The sequence below is a fragment of the Notolabrus celidotus genome, chromosome 22, assembly GCF_009762535.1.
Source record: "Notolabrus celidotus isolate fNotCel1 chromosome 22, fNotCel1.pri, whole genome shotgun sequence".
Taxonomy (NCBI): Eukaryota; Metazoa; Chordata; class Actinopteri; order Labriformes; family Labridae; genus Notolabrus; species Notolabrus celidotus.
This window is the reverse complement of record NC_048293.1, coordinates 4,270,194-4,285,900: the sequence shown is the minus strand read 5'-3', so window position 1 is coordinate 4,285,900 and position 15,707 is coordinate 4,270,194. Positions and strand designations below refer to the sequence as shown.

At 41.5% G+C, this 15,707-nt stretch overlaps 1 protein-coding gene across 2 annotated transcripts in view; it reads left to right on the top strand.

Annotated features, from left to right (window-relative positions):
• mta1 (metastasis associated 1) overlaps positions 1-15,707 on the top strand; it is a 74,019-nt gene that overhangs the window by 47,899 nt on the left and 10,413 nt on the right. For both annotated transcript variants that reach the window (XM_034675266.1, XM_034675265.1), the window contains exons 5-13: positions 3,936-3,999; positions 4,315-4,432; positions 6,017-6,119; positions 8,569-8,668; positions 9,138-9,326; positions 11,045-11,119; positions 11,542-11,600; positions 11,894-12,030; positions 14,981-15,132. In XM_034675266.1, coding sequence (XP_034531157.1) covers positions 3,936-3,999; positions 4,315-4,432; positions 6,017-6,119; positions 8,569-8,668; positions 9,138-9,326; positions 11,045-11,119; positions 11,542-11,600; positions 11,894-12,030; positions 14,981-15,132 — 997 coding nt within the window. The remainder of the gene's footprint in view (positions 1-3,935; positions 4,000-4,314; positions 4,433-6,016; positions 6,120-8,568; positions 8,669-9,137; positions 9,327-11,044; positions 11,120-11,541; positions 11,601-11,893; positions 12,031-14,980; positions 15,133-15,707) is intronic.

The following is a 15,707-nucleotide window of genomic DNA, read 5'->3' as shown; positions in this document are numbered from 1 at the left end:
GGTCGAGAGACACAAATGGGGTCATGAGAAGTCTTCCATAATGTATTTTTAAAGAAAAGTTATCTAAAAATATATAATTTTACCCGTTATAGAAAAAAACATATCAACAAAAATAGTAGCTAAACTTGAAATAAAACCTTGAAAATAGAAAATGTAATGAGTTTTCTCCTAAGTTTAGATGACTCCTAAGTTTAGGGTTAGTGAACAGTGAATTATCAAAAGCATCAGTAGCAGCAGGTTAATTCATAACAGCACAGGAAACACAGACACATGCTCATATAGGTAGGGTCATTTTCTGCAGACCAGCTAAATGAAGCCACATTAAATCACTTTGAGGGACAGTGGGGGTCATGAGTCTTTGGCTCCTATATTTTGGGGGTTGCTGGCTGAAAAGTTTGGGAACCCCTGACTTAGATTCTTGAATATGTTAAAAAATAGTGTTTTAAATAATTGGAAACTTCCTTTAATTAAAGGAAGTTTAATTTCCTTTAAACACAAATACACAAACACAGACAGCTCTCCTCACCCTTAAGGCTGATTTATACTTCTGCGTTGAATCGACAGCAGCCTAGGCCGGGGGTCCACGTAGCTCCCGTACCTACACAGAGGCCTACACATGTAGCTGACTTGCACCTCCTCCAAAATGTAACTAGGCGTAGAATCGACGGGGGCCACAAGCTCTGTGATCGGCACCATTGTGTTTCCAGCATTTACATTACTTCCAGGATCCTGTACATCTGCCGCACATCGTCCATGTATTTCATCTCCTCCTCTCTATTCTTCATGTAATCATGTCTGTATGATAAACAGCAACATGTATCAGCTGTAGTTTAACATAACATAACTCTGAATCTCTGTGGAAAAGTAAACAGAGATTGTAGGGGGACCGGAAGCAGGCGACCGGCTATCAGAGAGACCACACTGCCCTTAAGGGTTTCGGTGGAGAATTGCTGCGCTACACGGACACATCGACGCACAAGTATGTGGTGCTCATGTCCGCGTCAGCCCCTGCTGCGTAGGGGAGACGCAGAAGTATTAATCAGCCATTAGTCACTCCTGGACCCATTCAGCAACCCGTCATTAAACAAAACCTTGACAATAGACATTATCAACTAAGAAAAAGGTTTAAATAAAGCACATTAACATACATCAAAAACAGGAACAGCTTGTTTTTAAATGATGTTTTTAAAGCAGTGGATTAACTCTGCCTTTAAACAAGAATGACATTTCTGGCAAAGTGGCAAAGTGAGTTAAAATAAGTTGATGTTGAGCACAGTTTAATTGACACTGCCAAAAAATGGGATAACATCATCTGGAGGTGAACAATGTCAAGTTGGTTTGCGGAGTGTGACTAACACTAGCAGAGCTAGCACCACCAGCCTTCAGTCCTCCTTGCAGGCTTACGTCCACATATCTGTGCTGGTTATACATTGCTCCAGTTGAGTGGTTACATTCAGTTTAATCAGACCACCTACATACAACTTCATCTCTATGGTGAAGGTGATAAAAAACAACAAATCATGAGATTTGACACCAAGGGGAAGTAATTAAAAGGAATGTTAGAATGTACTGAAAAAAAATACAGTTAGGTAAAAACAGAAAAATGGTATTTGATATTTATTCTAAGCAGCCATGGGAATAGACTGAATACTGGGGTAACAGTTAAGGCTCAGTTATACTTCTGCGTCGCCCCTACGCAGCAGGGGCTTACTTTTCCACAGCGAATCAGAGCGTGTTATGTTAATCTACAGCTGATACATGTTGCTGTTTATCATACAGACATGATTACATGAAGAATAGAGAGGAGGAGATGAAATACACGGCCGATGTCCGGGATCCAGGAAGTGCTGTAAATGCGGGAAATACAAGCCGTGTCGATTCTACGGGTAGTTACATTTTGGAGGAGGTGCACATCAGCTACGTGTGTAGGCCTCTGCGTAGGTACGGGAGCTACACGGACCTCCGGCGTAGGCTATGCCCTCGATTCGCCGCAGAAGTATAAACCAGGCTTTAAGCCCAAGATCCACAGGATGCGTCGCGTTACGTTACGGCTGCGCCGCGCACGTCGCAGCAAATAGGTTCCCATTCAAGTCAATGCTCTAGAGTCCACAGGGCGCGCTGCGGCGCATCTCAGCTCCGTCTCTGGAGCGTTCCGCCGCGCCGCTCTGCCAGAGATACGCGGGGAGTCTATTTTCGCCGCTCCCCGCGCCCAGCACGCGTCAATCGACACAGAAATGATCGAACTATCCCGGAAGACAGGCACAAGGATCGTATGCAACATCCGCTCACTTTCAAAATAAACACCATGTGCAAACACAAGATCGTAAATTTCACCACTTCTTCAACATTACGTCATAACCTGTGGCATCGGGCCAGACGTCAGTCTCAAAAGATATCCGACACCATGGACGAGGAAAAGTTTATACTGTGTTGTTCTCGCGCGTTTTCGAGTTCTCGAGGGATCTTGAGTTTCCTGCTCCGGAGTGCGCGCCGCTCCAAACACGCATCCTATGGACCAGGGCGAAAGCCCTGGGACGGAGCAGAGCCGTGTCGCAGCCGTAACGCGGCGCACACGCATCCTGTGGATTCCCCGAGTTAGCCTCGCAGTTTAAGCGCGCCCCATGTACAGAGGCTACAATCCTTATTGTAGTGGTGGCTGGTTTCACTCCCAGCCTCGACCCCGTGCTGTTCTCATCCCCCACTCTCTAATCCCCATATTCCCTGTCTCCATTTAGCTGTCTAATATGTAAAGGCATCCCCCCACAAAATAAATAAATAACTAAAAAACAAACAAACAAACAAACAAAAAGTCAGAAAAAAAACATTTATAGAAAACTGTCTTGTTTAGAATAAAGGTTAAAAGGTTGACCAATTTGTGCATGTAGATGTTTTTGCACTGTTATTTGAATTACTTGGAGAATAAATAAACCTATCTGAACATCTCAACACATCATTACTGTTTCCTTTTATGTAGTAATTGTCTTTAAAATTCCGTCAATGTACACAAACCAAATCCCGCCTTTTGAGTTCAGTCCACTTGGCTGTAAAAACAGCAGTCCCCTGACTGATCTGGATTAAGACGGGATCACTTATTGATTCCTTCACTCGCATCTTCTGCTGCCTGCGAGCCGTTTGAGCCCATCCTCTGTCTGTTCAGTCCAACAGACTCAAAATAAAGCCCTCATATGCAGTGTGAACATCAAGCACTAAATGTCAACACAGAGCGGTTTTTACACATAGAAACTGCTCTTGCTCATCAGTACTCTCCAGACAAACCCACCTCATCATTACCACATTATTACTTTGACATTTCTGCAGAGAGGCAGGAAGTGCAAACTGACATCTGCTCAGATAAATATACGCTGATTGGCTGTTTGTTTAGTGAGAATTCAGACGTTATTAAGATTTCTATCTGAACGGGGTCATGCGAGTGTTTGAGTTCATCACCGGGCCAAATTGCGTCTGCTCCAGGCTGGAAAAAGTATGACCAATTACCTGGTAAATAATTTGAATTTAGACTGTGGCATTGGAATCAGATGAGTGCTTTCAGTGTCAACAAACTGGACCATGATTCAACAAATACCAGGCTGAGCCAGCTGGAACTAAATCAATATTGTAGTTGCAGATTCAGAGATGCATCCTACTTCAAAGTATCTTCTTAGACAGCTCAGAAAAGGGAAGCAGCCTTCATCTGGTACTTATATAACATGCATTCCCCTGGACTCCAGCTCTTGAAGGTTATTCTTTGTTTCTCATGTTAAATATTTACTCTTTCTGCCCTCCTCCATGTCCTCTCTGTCCTGTCTTCCTGTCTCAAACTTTTTGTTACAACTCCATCACCCTTTTCCTTTTCCTTTCCATTTCCACAATCCTCTCTCATTTCCTTTTCTTGCTCCTCCCTCATTTCCTGTCCTCCAATCCTCTCCTGACTCCAGGGGGAAGTGCTGTGTGACGCTGCTGAACGAGACAGAAGCCCTGAAGTCGTACCTGGACAGAGAGGTACGTACACCAGCCAAATAACACGGCGGGGTCTTCTTAACTGTGATTAGGTGTGTTAGATTTCAGGATTATCTAAGAGCGAGTGTGTGGAAGGCTTATGAGTTAAGAGATTCTTGTTTCCAGATGAATAATTCAGCGTGTTGACCCAGAATGTTCTTTTCACGTACAGTAATGAGGAGACGAGAGACTAGCAGAGGGGAAAGTACACGCTCACACACACATGCAGAGGAGGATGCACTCCTCTTTCACCCGTCTCGCTTCCTCTTTCTTTCATTCCCATCCTCACGGCTTCCTGCCTTTTTCTTTATTTCCCAGGATGCTTTCTTCTACTCGCTGGTGTATGACCCTCAGCAGAAGACCTTGCTGGCTGATAAGGGGGAGATCCGTGTTGGGAACAAATACCAGGCTGACATCACTGACCTCTTGAATGAAGGTACATCATACTTAAATCCTGTGTGTTTAAATGGTCACTTTTTACAGAGTATTTACAGTGCAGTCAGAGCCATAACGAACCATTTAGACTTTAATGTTTGTATAATTATTCAATTCTCTGTAACATTGTGTGAACTTTAAGTGGCCTTTTATGCTCCAGACTGCAGCCTAGTTTTTGTTTTTTTTCAAGCAAAATCATTAAAAAAAACATTTTGGAAATCACAACAGAGTGTGATTATTTTGACTGGGTTAGCAGTTAGAGAAAAGTCATTTGGATACGGCCTAATGCTGGATGGATTTATGTGAAGGGTCAAAGAAGTAGAAAATGAATGTGTTTATGTGAAACACTCTGTTGCTGTCAGTATCACTCTGAAGGTGTGTAGAATAAGCACAAAGAAGATAATAAAACCTTGTTACTTGTTCAGGATTGAACCCAGGATCATCTAGCTGTGCTCAGATCAGGGCGCTGGTTTGGCTTAGCCATTAAAGAGAGTGCCTGGTATACAGAAGCATCAGTGCAGTGGTCTCTGGGTTGACTCCTGACCTCCACCATTTGCTGCTTGTCTTCTCCCACTCTATTCTCTGCATGTCTTGTCTCTCTTCAGCTGTCTAATCTCAAAGCCCCCAAAATAGTTTTACCTCAGTTGGTAGAGGAGGCGCCCCATATACAGAGGCTACAGTCCTTGTTGCGCTGTTGACAATTTAGTCAGATAAGATTCAAAGTTCACATCTAGACTCCTATTCCCTCCTAATACTGGATAACAACTCAATATAATGCAACTTTTACAGAAAGTTGGTAAGCTTATGTATAGAGCAGAAATCAATGTCATTCCCCTCGCTGAGTTTCTGCAGTTGCAGAAGTAAAATGGTAACCTTGCTCTCATGCTTGTCAGTGTGTTTTACTTTTAAAAACATTGGTGGTGGTGGCGGCGGAGTTCGATCTTTGTCTGGGAGCAAAGCTGCCTCTACCCATCCTGTGTGAATCACTGTGAAAAGTGGCCCTAATGTAAAACCCTGTTAATGCACAGTGAGTTCAAACATTGAGTGTCACACGTCGAGTGTTAGAAACTCTTCATTGTTCAATAATGTGCCAATTAATGTAAAGAGTAATAATTATTCTGCATCGTCAGCAGTATAAATCTGTTTTCCGGACATTGTCTGCCAAGTTTTGTGCAGCGTTTCAGTATTTTTAAAAGTGACTATTTTTCTGCCAGTTTAAGAGGTTTTAGTGTTTTGCCAGAATTTTATTCTTAGCAGGTGGGAAAACCTCTGAAATTGCAATTAGAGCACCATGGGACTCTAAGCTCTGTAATTAAACTCATGTTAATGAAATTCTGTTACATGTGTTAGAAGCTCAGGCAGGTTGGCTGGTTTGTTGCAGGCTGGCAGCTTGACAGACCCCCTCCTATTCATCTCTGGGATTCATTAGAGCTTCTCATGAGGTAGTTGTTTTTAAAAAGGGGGAAACTGGAAGAACTATGGAGTGTGGTTTTGGATCTTTCATCGTCTTTTTTTTGTACACTGGACTTGTAAAGTGCAGCATATGAAGACAAACTGTGTCTGTGTGTCTCGTTGGTTGATGCAGGTGAGGATGATAACAGAGACCTGGAAAAACTAGAGGAGAAGGTCTGGGACCCGAACAGCGAGTTAACGGAGAAACAGATCGACCAGTTCCTCGTGGTGGCTCGGTAAGTCAAAAAAAGAGAAGTGTAAACATTCAGATCATAAGAAAGACGTGATATTTAGGGGAGTTTCTTGAGAAAACGAATATTGCTCATATATCTTAATACTAAATATAAAGCTTCAGCCAAACAATATTTATCCTGGAGCCCTGAAGCTCATTTATTCAAACTTTATCTTGAAGAATCGGTCTGCACAACCCTGGAGGATTCCCCTTCAGAACGTTATCAGACAAGGAATAGTCTGGAAGATTATCTCATGGAACACTTCACCGAGGTCAAACAAAGATGTGCAGCTTGTTAACAGCTTAAGACCAGCTGTGTCTCTTATTCCCAGCCTTAATGCTAAGCTAACTACCTCCTTGCTTTTGCTTCATATTTAAGTTATTCATAGGGTATCAATAGTTTTTAAATAAAGGGGAGTTATTTCAGGAAATTGAATCTTAAGCCACAGTTTTAGCATTGCTCTTCTTTATTGTCTCGGCCTGCAGTTGCAAAACAGGCTGCAGTGACAGCAATTTATCCTTGAGGAAAATTTGCCTTATCAAAGTAGGTCTCTTTAGAGAGGCTGTATTGGATTTTTTTATAATACCAAAACTTAAAAAGAAATATCTCTACATCAGTTAGATTCTTGAATATGAAAAATAGTTTTTCCCCCCTTTAATATGTGTACATGAACATGTGCGCAAGTGTGCATAAATATGCATGTGTGTGTATAGATAGGTGTGTGGTTTGATATATTTCTCTCATGAATCTAGTTGATATGTTTTTGTCCATTTGTTTTGGGATTATTTTAGTTTATTTAATTTTTTTTTTTTTTTTTTTTTATTATATTGGGATTACCTTAGTGTCTTTATTTAAATGAACGTAAAACTAAAACATCAAGTTATAAAAAAAAGGATTTAAAAAACTGGAATTGTCCTTTAATCTCTGTGTTTGAGCAAGCAAGACATTTTCTATGAAATTCTTTCAAATTAATTTGTACTTCTCCAACACTTAAATCCTCATTCCTTTTTTTTTGAAGGTGACATATCACGCAAAATCGACTTTTTAATTGTTCTCTACCTGAAATATGTGTCCCTGGCATGTCTACAAACCCCCGGAAAATGAAAAGAATCCATTCTGCCCCTGTTCTGATTTCTCCACCTTTCTGTAAATGTGTGCTGAAACAAGCCGTTTCAGATTTCCGTGTTTTTGTTACGTCACAACGCCATCCGGTCTGTAACTGAAGTCAGAGACAAATAAAACAACAAGAAACACTAAATCTGTGACCAATGGTTCAGAAAGGTCCTGCTGCCTTTCTGGCAGAGGTCGGTTTTACTCCCCACGTCTGCAGATTTGAAGATCTAGTGGATGATTTTAATTTTTCATGAAAAAGTGCTAGCGCTAGTTAGCATAGCCACATCGCTACATGTTCGTAGCTGTGTACCAAGACACACGTCGACATACTGATAAATAAAACAACAAGAAACACTAAATCTGTGACCAATCCTTCAGAAAGGTCCTGCTGCAGGCGCCTCTCCGTCAGGATCAGATTCTGGATCAGATTCCGAGGGTTGAAGTAACGCGGGTCTGTGAGCAGCCGTGTATATTCAGCCAACATGTAAACATTAGATCAACGTGCTGGAGAGCCGAGGGCACATCCACTTCCTGAGGGGCCGTGGTCAGAGGGAAAACCAACTGTTCTGCGGAGGACTGAAAAATAGGGTTTTTCAGGCATGCCAAAATCTGATTTCAAAGTGTTTTTTTGAGCATAAACTTTAAAGACACGTTTTGGGGACCTCTTAGACCAATATATATTGATGAAAAAGAGCGTAATATGTCACCTTTAACATCCAGATATGATTACTCAGCATACTCAGTATCATTTTCATTCGTACAACTACGTAACTGGACATCAGAACATCGAGCTCTCTGGGTGTTTTTAAAAGTAAACTTAAGACTTACCTTTTTAATCTAGCTTTTACTTTGGAGTTATTTATGTTTAGCCCTGGACTGCATTATTATTATGATCATTGCTTCAACATTAATTTCTTGTATTCATCTGATCTTGTTAACTCTACCTTATTTTTAACTTTTCTTTCCGCTCTTACTTATTTTATTAATTTTACTGTATTGATTTTATTTCATTTTTAAGTATTTTATTTATAATCATGCTTTTTTTTAATAATTTTACGATTGATGTTGTTTTCTGTCTCTGTTATTTTGTGCACTTTGGGCTGCATGTTTACATGAATGAAAGGTGCTAAATGAATAAAGTTGAGTTGAATATTTCATAAAAACGCATTAGACTTACAATTTTCAACTTTTCAAGCAGAAATAGTCAACAAAAACAACCTTAATATGAGACGATATCCTGCACCAGATGACTCCAGATGTTTGAATTTCATCAAAAGGTCATGTTTTGCTCTAAAGATAAATCTTTAATGCTTCTTTTCCATCATGTGTGCACTCACAGGTCTGTAGGTACCTTCGCTCGAGCCCTGGACTGCAGCAGTTCAGTCCGGCAGCCCAGCCTTCACATGAGTGCTGCTGCAGCCTCCAGAGACATCACCTTGGTGAGATGCTCATCCAAACCTGGCCTTGGGTTAAATCAGCAACACACTGTGGATGTAAAGTGTAGTGGGAGTACAGCAATGCTAATCAAAGAGAACGCTTGTGGTGCTCATGTGTGTGTTTGTGAGTGTGTGTTTGTGATGGTGGAGGCCTGTGTCTGTGGTTGATTCCTAACAAGCACTTGGCCCCAGAAGCCTGGTGTGGGTCTATTCTGCCCCAGATCTTATCCTCATATATAAAACATAGATGAGAGGCCTGGAGCTGCCCACATATACACACACATACACACATACACACACAATCCAAAGTCTTGGACAAGGAGCTGCATTCGAAGTCCATGGACACACCAAATCCAATATGTTGCACCCATTTCAGCAATATTTCCAAACTTTATTGCGTAATTTCTTTTAAACAGAGTGAAATCAATAAAGAGTCCTGAGTCTAACACTGATATCTATTTGTGTGTTTTAGTTCCACGCAATGGACACCCTCCACGCCACAGGTTATGACATGACTCGAGCCATTGCAGCTCTGGTGCCTCAGGGCGGGCCGGTCCTCTGCAGGGATGAGATGGAGGAGTGGAGCGCCTCTGAGGCCAACCTGTTTGAGGAGGCGCTAGAAAAATACGGCAAAGACTTCACCGACATCCAGCAGGATTTTGTGAGTAAAAAAAAAAACATTAAAAGGCATATTTAACAGGTTGATACACTTTCATATTTATTCCTTTTCTCGCCACTAGTTAGATGAAATGAACAATTCACCTCTTGGTAGCCTCGCATAGATGCCAGGAGTCCAGAGAGTAACCGAGAGTCAGAGGGAAAACTCATTCTTACAGGATAAACAAACAAGACAGAAAATGTTTACAAGTGAGCTAAAGAGGATGCTTGTAGGCGTATTAACAAAACTACACCCCACAGCTGGAGCCGATCAAAAGACGAAGCTTCACATCTCATAAATTCTCTTAAAGTCTTAATTTTCTCCAGCTTCATACAGGATGAGATTATGAAAATCAGACTCTAAGTTTCAGGAACTTCAGCATATTCAACCACCTTGATATCTCATGTCTTGCTTCTTCTTCACGGCACTATAGACATGTTTCTTTAATAAATGAAATGTGGTTTCCATCTCAATAAGAAGGTTTAAACGTATTTTTTCCAGCATGTGAAACTTTGTCTTTGTCCATGAAGAGTCAGAGCTGTATCTTGTATGTCATACGTACGTTTCAGGATCAGATTTCAGCGTAATTAAATAGTGTAGTGGAGACATGTAAGGAAGCTTTATTGATGACTTGGTGTGCTGCTCATCACTCTGTATGGAGGAAGCTCATTGTCTCATTGCTGGACGTGCTCAGATGGTTTCCAGTTGCTGCTCCTGAGTGCTGGCACCACAGAGAGAGAGAGTCCTGAAGCACGTTTGGACTTCATTTAGCCATCGAGATGATGTTATGCAGAATAAGTGTGAAGTGCAGTCGAGTCCTGTGAGCCACAACAGCAGCCAGCCTTCAGTAAAGCGGGAAATTGTTAGAGTGAAAGCAAAATGACCAACTACCCAGAAGGAGAGACTCCTCAGACGTATCTCTGAGAAAACAGAGTTTGAAGCCAGGAGGAATCTTCAGTGGAGCTCCTCGCGGTCGTCTGTGCTCTGTGCCGGATCAGAGCAGTGCTGCCGCCTTCAGCTCCCACTGTGTGCATCACTCCACCACCTGGTGGCCGGCTGCCGTCAGTGCCTCTCGCTCAGGTTTCCACCCAGACCTCCTCCTCCTCAAACAACACAAGTACACCACCATTATGGGTGGGGCCTCGCGACTTCACAGCTCGTTCTGCTTTCAAACTTCTCAGAGGGAACTTCACAGTCTGTGGGTTCAGCATGTTTGTGGCCGGTTGCGTCGGCCGTTTATCTCAAGAGTCCCTCGGTTCTTCAGTGAGATAGAACCGAAGAAAAGTTTCCTGTGCCAGACACATTGAAGGTTTTTAAGTAGATAAACAGAAAATATAGAAATGCTTTGACTTGCTTTATGACGTCCTGAGAGCCATTAGTGAAGAGAAAATATGTCACTCACTGTTTTGCTGCTCTGGAGCTTGAAACTGGTAACCCCTTTGGTTACAGGTCAACTCTGTGAAATCCATACCTGAATGTAGATTCTTCAATGGGATGTTTGGTTTCTTTACTCTTCTGTGAACAAATAAATAAATCTGAGGGGTCATATTTAGCTTTTTGAAACACTGATGTCCATTTTTCATCATTTTCTGACCTTAAAGAGAACAAACATGTTAACTGAGAAAATAACAGTCTGATGGACGAATATAGAAAATATGATTCAGTTGTTGACCCACACATATATAATAATGATATATCTTGTTCCCTCTCTCCTCCTACAGCTGCCCTGGAAATCCCTGACGAGTATTATTGAGTATTACTACATGTGGAAGACCACAGACAGATACGTACAGCAGGTGAGGACGTACAATATGAAGTATTTCAGGGATTTGTGATTCACTTATTAGGCCTCAGTGTAATTTATTTCTGTCTGTGTTATCCATGGTTTGCTTTCTTTAGAGTTAAATGTCATAACCTTTCAACATAATCTGTTTTTCAATGTTTTTCACACTCTGACCTTGGTTTAAGAACTTGTTTTGGCATATGTTCTTTTAATTTGAAGGGGACTTTCAAATTAAAAGAATATTAATCAAATGTTTTTCTGAGTAAATCTCTAAATCTCACTCTGAAATATTCCCCTGACTTGAATCTGTCACATCCACATGAGACTCTCAACTGTTCCCATGAATGCTTATTATTCTTGAATGGTGGTGTTGGAGCTTACTTCTCTAATCACACCCTTCTTTCTTTCTCTCTCTCTCTTCTGTCTCTGCTCCAGAAACGATTAAAAGCAGCCGAGGCTGAAAGCAAGTTGAAGCAGGTCTACATCCCTAACTAGTGAGTACCTCCGTACCAGTTTGTGTGGATTGAAACATATCCACCAGAGATCATTTCTGCTCCTCTCTTTCATCAGAATACGCTGAGATATCTCTGGAGTATTAAACTTGGACATCTGCTGCTTTAATTAAAACACAAACCCCTCTTTCATTTTCCTGACAGCTCACAGTACAGTATCTGTGTAACTGCTGCTGACTCACACCACAGACTGATGAATGTTATCTTTTTTCATTGGCCTGTATTATACGTGCTGCTCTGACCCTCCGCCCTCTTTGTTTATGTGCCCTCCACAGCAACAAGCCAAACCCCAACCAGCTGAGTAACAATGTCAAACCGGCTCTGGTGAATGGAGCGGCGGTCGCAGTGGTCCCAGGAGCTCCAGTCCCAGGGCAGACCCCCGGTCTGGGCCGGGCCTGTGAGAGCTGCTACAGTAAGTCTTTCTTATGTGCAGCTCGGAGAAATACAAACCTGAATACAAAGCATTCGCCTGATTAATATGAATCCAGTCTTGCGGACATGTACATGATGAAATAGGGATTTTTACTCCAGAATCACAGTTTAAAAGTCGTCCCTCCCGGTTTCTTGCCCTATCCGCTGTCCTCTCCTCCATATATATAAAGGTATAAAAACCCCAAAATATACATACATAAAAAGACGTCCCCTGTTGAAAATACTTTCAACTTTTGAGGAACCTAAAATCTAAAGAAAAATATAAGACATGGCATCTTAAAGCTAGGGTTGGTAGTCTCGGAAAACCAGCATGAATTTGAATGTAGCTTTTCCTCAGGACTCCGTCTAACCCCTCCCCTCCTCCCTCGGAGCTCCTGAAAAACGACGCCCCCCCCCCCCCGCTCACATGCACGAGTGCCGCTGATTCTCGACCATTTGATGGTGACTGATTCAAAACCGGTCCTCACCAAAACATTATCATAGTTAAAGTTAAAAACACACAAACAAACATGGCTGCTGTTAGTACTCACAACTATCATGCTAGCATTATCCAGTTGTCATGGTGACACGATATCAGGAGAAAAGTTATAATACATATATAATACTGTAACAACTCTACTGTTTGTTAAACATGTTCAGTGTAGATGTTCTTAATTCCTACAGTGTTGACAGTCAGTAAAGGCATCAGGAGAGGTGTAGAGTGTGTGAGCTGGAGAGAGGAGAGGAGAAGTTCTTCATTCATTCAAACATTGATTGTTGTTTTGTTGGTTGGCGTGATCACGGCCGACAGTGACCGGTTATTAAAGCTCAACGTGTTCACGAATCGGCTCGTCATCACTACAGCTTCCGGACGGACGCTACAATAAATCTATATTTTCTGTAGGACTTACTGAACGTCATTAATTATTCTGCTTGTTGGTGAGAGCTTTTTAGACTCTGATCCGGACTACAGTCCTGAGCAAAGCACCTCATCAGGTCAGAGGGGACAGGCCCGAGGACGAGCGAGAGGGGCAGTAAATAGAGTCAGGGGAAGTAGAGGCAGGAGACGGGGACTCAGAAGAGTGAACGCCGGGGAAATGTACGCGCAGGAGGAGGGCAGAACGGCTGGACGGGATTTGATTGGTTTAAAATTTGGGGAGCCAAAAAACAGTGATTGGTTGGTGTTTTCTCAGGTTTACTCCGGCTGTAGATAGCAGTTTTTTTTCACTCTTTTTTAGGAACACATCATGTAATGATTGCCATCAGGACATAAAGATCATTTTAACCAGTATGACAAAAAGTGTATCTAAATCTGATTACCAACCCCAGCTTTAAGCTTCTTCTAATTTTTACGAAAATAATAAAATAACAATTCTCTTTTAACATTTTTTATTGAGTTTTCCATAAACTTCACCATAGTACATTTTGTTTTGCAGCACACATTGCAGGTAAACAAATCTAAAAACAAAGAACAGCTGCTGCAGCATTTTAGTTACAGTATTTAAGGTTGCCATTCCCCTCCCATGCCCCACCCCATCTCACCCCATCCTACCCCATCCAACCCCATCCCACCCCATCCCACCCCATCTCACCCCATCCAACCCCATCCCACCCCATCCCACCCCATCCCACCCCATCCCACCCCATCCCACCCCCGCCGCTCCCTCAGTCCCATAGCCCAGATCTTACATATATGATTATCTCATGTGTGGTCAATCTAAGACTGCAAAAATGCCAGACATATATATGTTGTGATGAGATAATATTTTTTTTCAACATTGAACATATACTTGAAGCAGTAAGTGAAGGGAAAGCAAGACAAAACATTAGTTAAAAATAAATAACAATAATAAATAAACACACACAAAAAATAAAAATAAATACCTTTGAAATTGAAATTGATAATGAAATTGAAATTGAAAAAAAAAAATCATCCATCGTTCTACTCTGCTATTGTTCATCTCTATTCAGACTTCAGAGCTGTCATAATATTCTAAAAGGGGGGTCCAAGTCTTAATAAAATTTAACAAAGCGCCTTTTAATGTGTATTTCATTTCTCAAGCTGAAGAAATACCAAAGTTTAAATTAACAATTCCTAATTTGAAAATTTCTTCACTCTGGAAACTGTCGTGAATTTTATTTTATTTTTATTTAAATTTTCTTAAGCTTTATTTTTCAGTTCAGTGTGCATTAAGTTCTAACTAAAGTGAAAAATGTTTTTATTTATTTTTCAATTTAATTTTTTTTCATTTTCATTTTCATTTGATGCTCAGACCATGATCACATGGTATGGAGCCACAGAACATAAATTACAAATAACAAAACAATATAATGATGGCACACGACATGTTTGAAGTACAACAGCTTAATGTCACTGAATAAGTATACAGGGTATTCATGTATTAATGTAGGGCTGTTGAGGGCTTGTTTACATCCTAAATCCTAAAAGCCAGAGCAAAACAGAATCAAGTTTTGGATCAAAAACACCCCCAAAGTATGTGTTTCTGTGTATGTATTGTTAATTTAAAGCCCTACTTTTACTCTATAATAAAAAATAGCTGTAATAATAATAACAACCAAGTCCTGGATTGATTATAAACTCGTGTTCCTCAGAGAGTTATCAGCTTTGTGTTTGTTTTAACACATAATTTTAATGGACCACTAACTAATACGAGTGCACTCAGTAACAGGTTGCATCCTCATTTAGAGTGGTGTGATTCAAAGTCCACATAGACAGCGTACACTCTGTATGTGGCACACATTAGAGAGAGTGGAATTACTCACCCTGCAGCAGAGCATGTTGCAGTCATTTAAGTAGTTGTAGTTAATTCAGTGATGATTGATTAAAGGTTGAACTCTCCTCACAAGCTTGATGTGATGTTCATCATTTTGAATGGAGTGTGTGTTTTCTGCCTATGTGACTGTGTGTGTGTGCTTATGTGTGTGTGTAGCCAGCAGCTCCTACCAGTGGTACTCGTGGGGACCCCCCAACATGCAGTGTCGTCTGTGTGCTTCTTGCTGGACCTACTGGAAGAAATACGGCGGGCTGAAGATGCCCACGAGACTGGATGGAGAGAGACCTGGACCCAACCGCAGCAGCATGGTACACACAGACACACAGACACAGACAGACAGACAGACACACACACACACACACACACACACACACACACACACACACACACACACACACACACACACACACACACACACACACACACACATGCTTTACCGGTCATTTAGTGTACTTAATCTGCAAACAACAGCAGCACTGTTTGACTAAGCCGTACTCTTCTCTTAAAGGAACATTTCTTCCACCTGAGGGACTCTCTTCTGGTCCTCATGTAACTTAAACCTCAGTTTTTTGTAGATAAACCTCTGCAGCCACAATCTAGTAATTTATGCTAACTGTGCTGAATTCCCTTCATCATTTTCCTCCGCCAAACTGACACTGTCGCCGATCGCAGAGCACTTATCACGGCTCCTCCTTCCCCTCGGCTGCAGATACAGACATCCCATCTGTGAAAAACGAAAAGGAAAACAAACTTCTGGAGGAGTTTTGTGCCCTTAGCTATAACTGCCTTAGCATGTCGGGCACACTGTGTAAGACTGAAGCTGTAATATTTGTGTTTGTTTATACTCTGGTTTGAAGATATTTCTGTGTGGGAACTGTGAAAA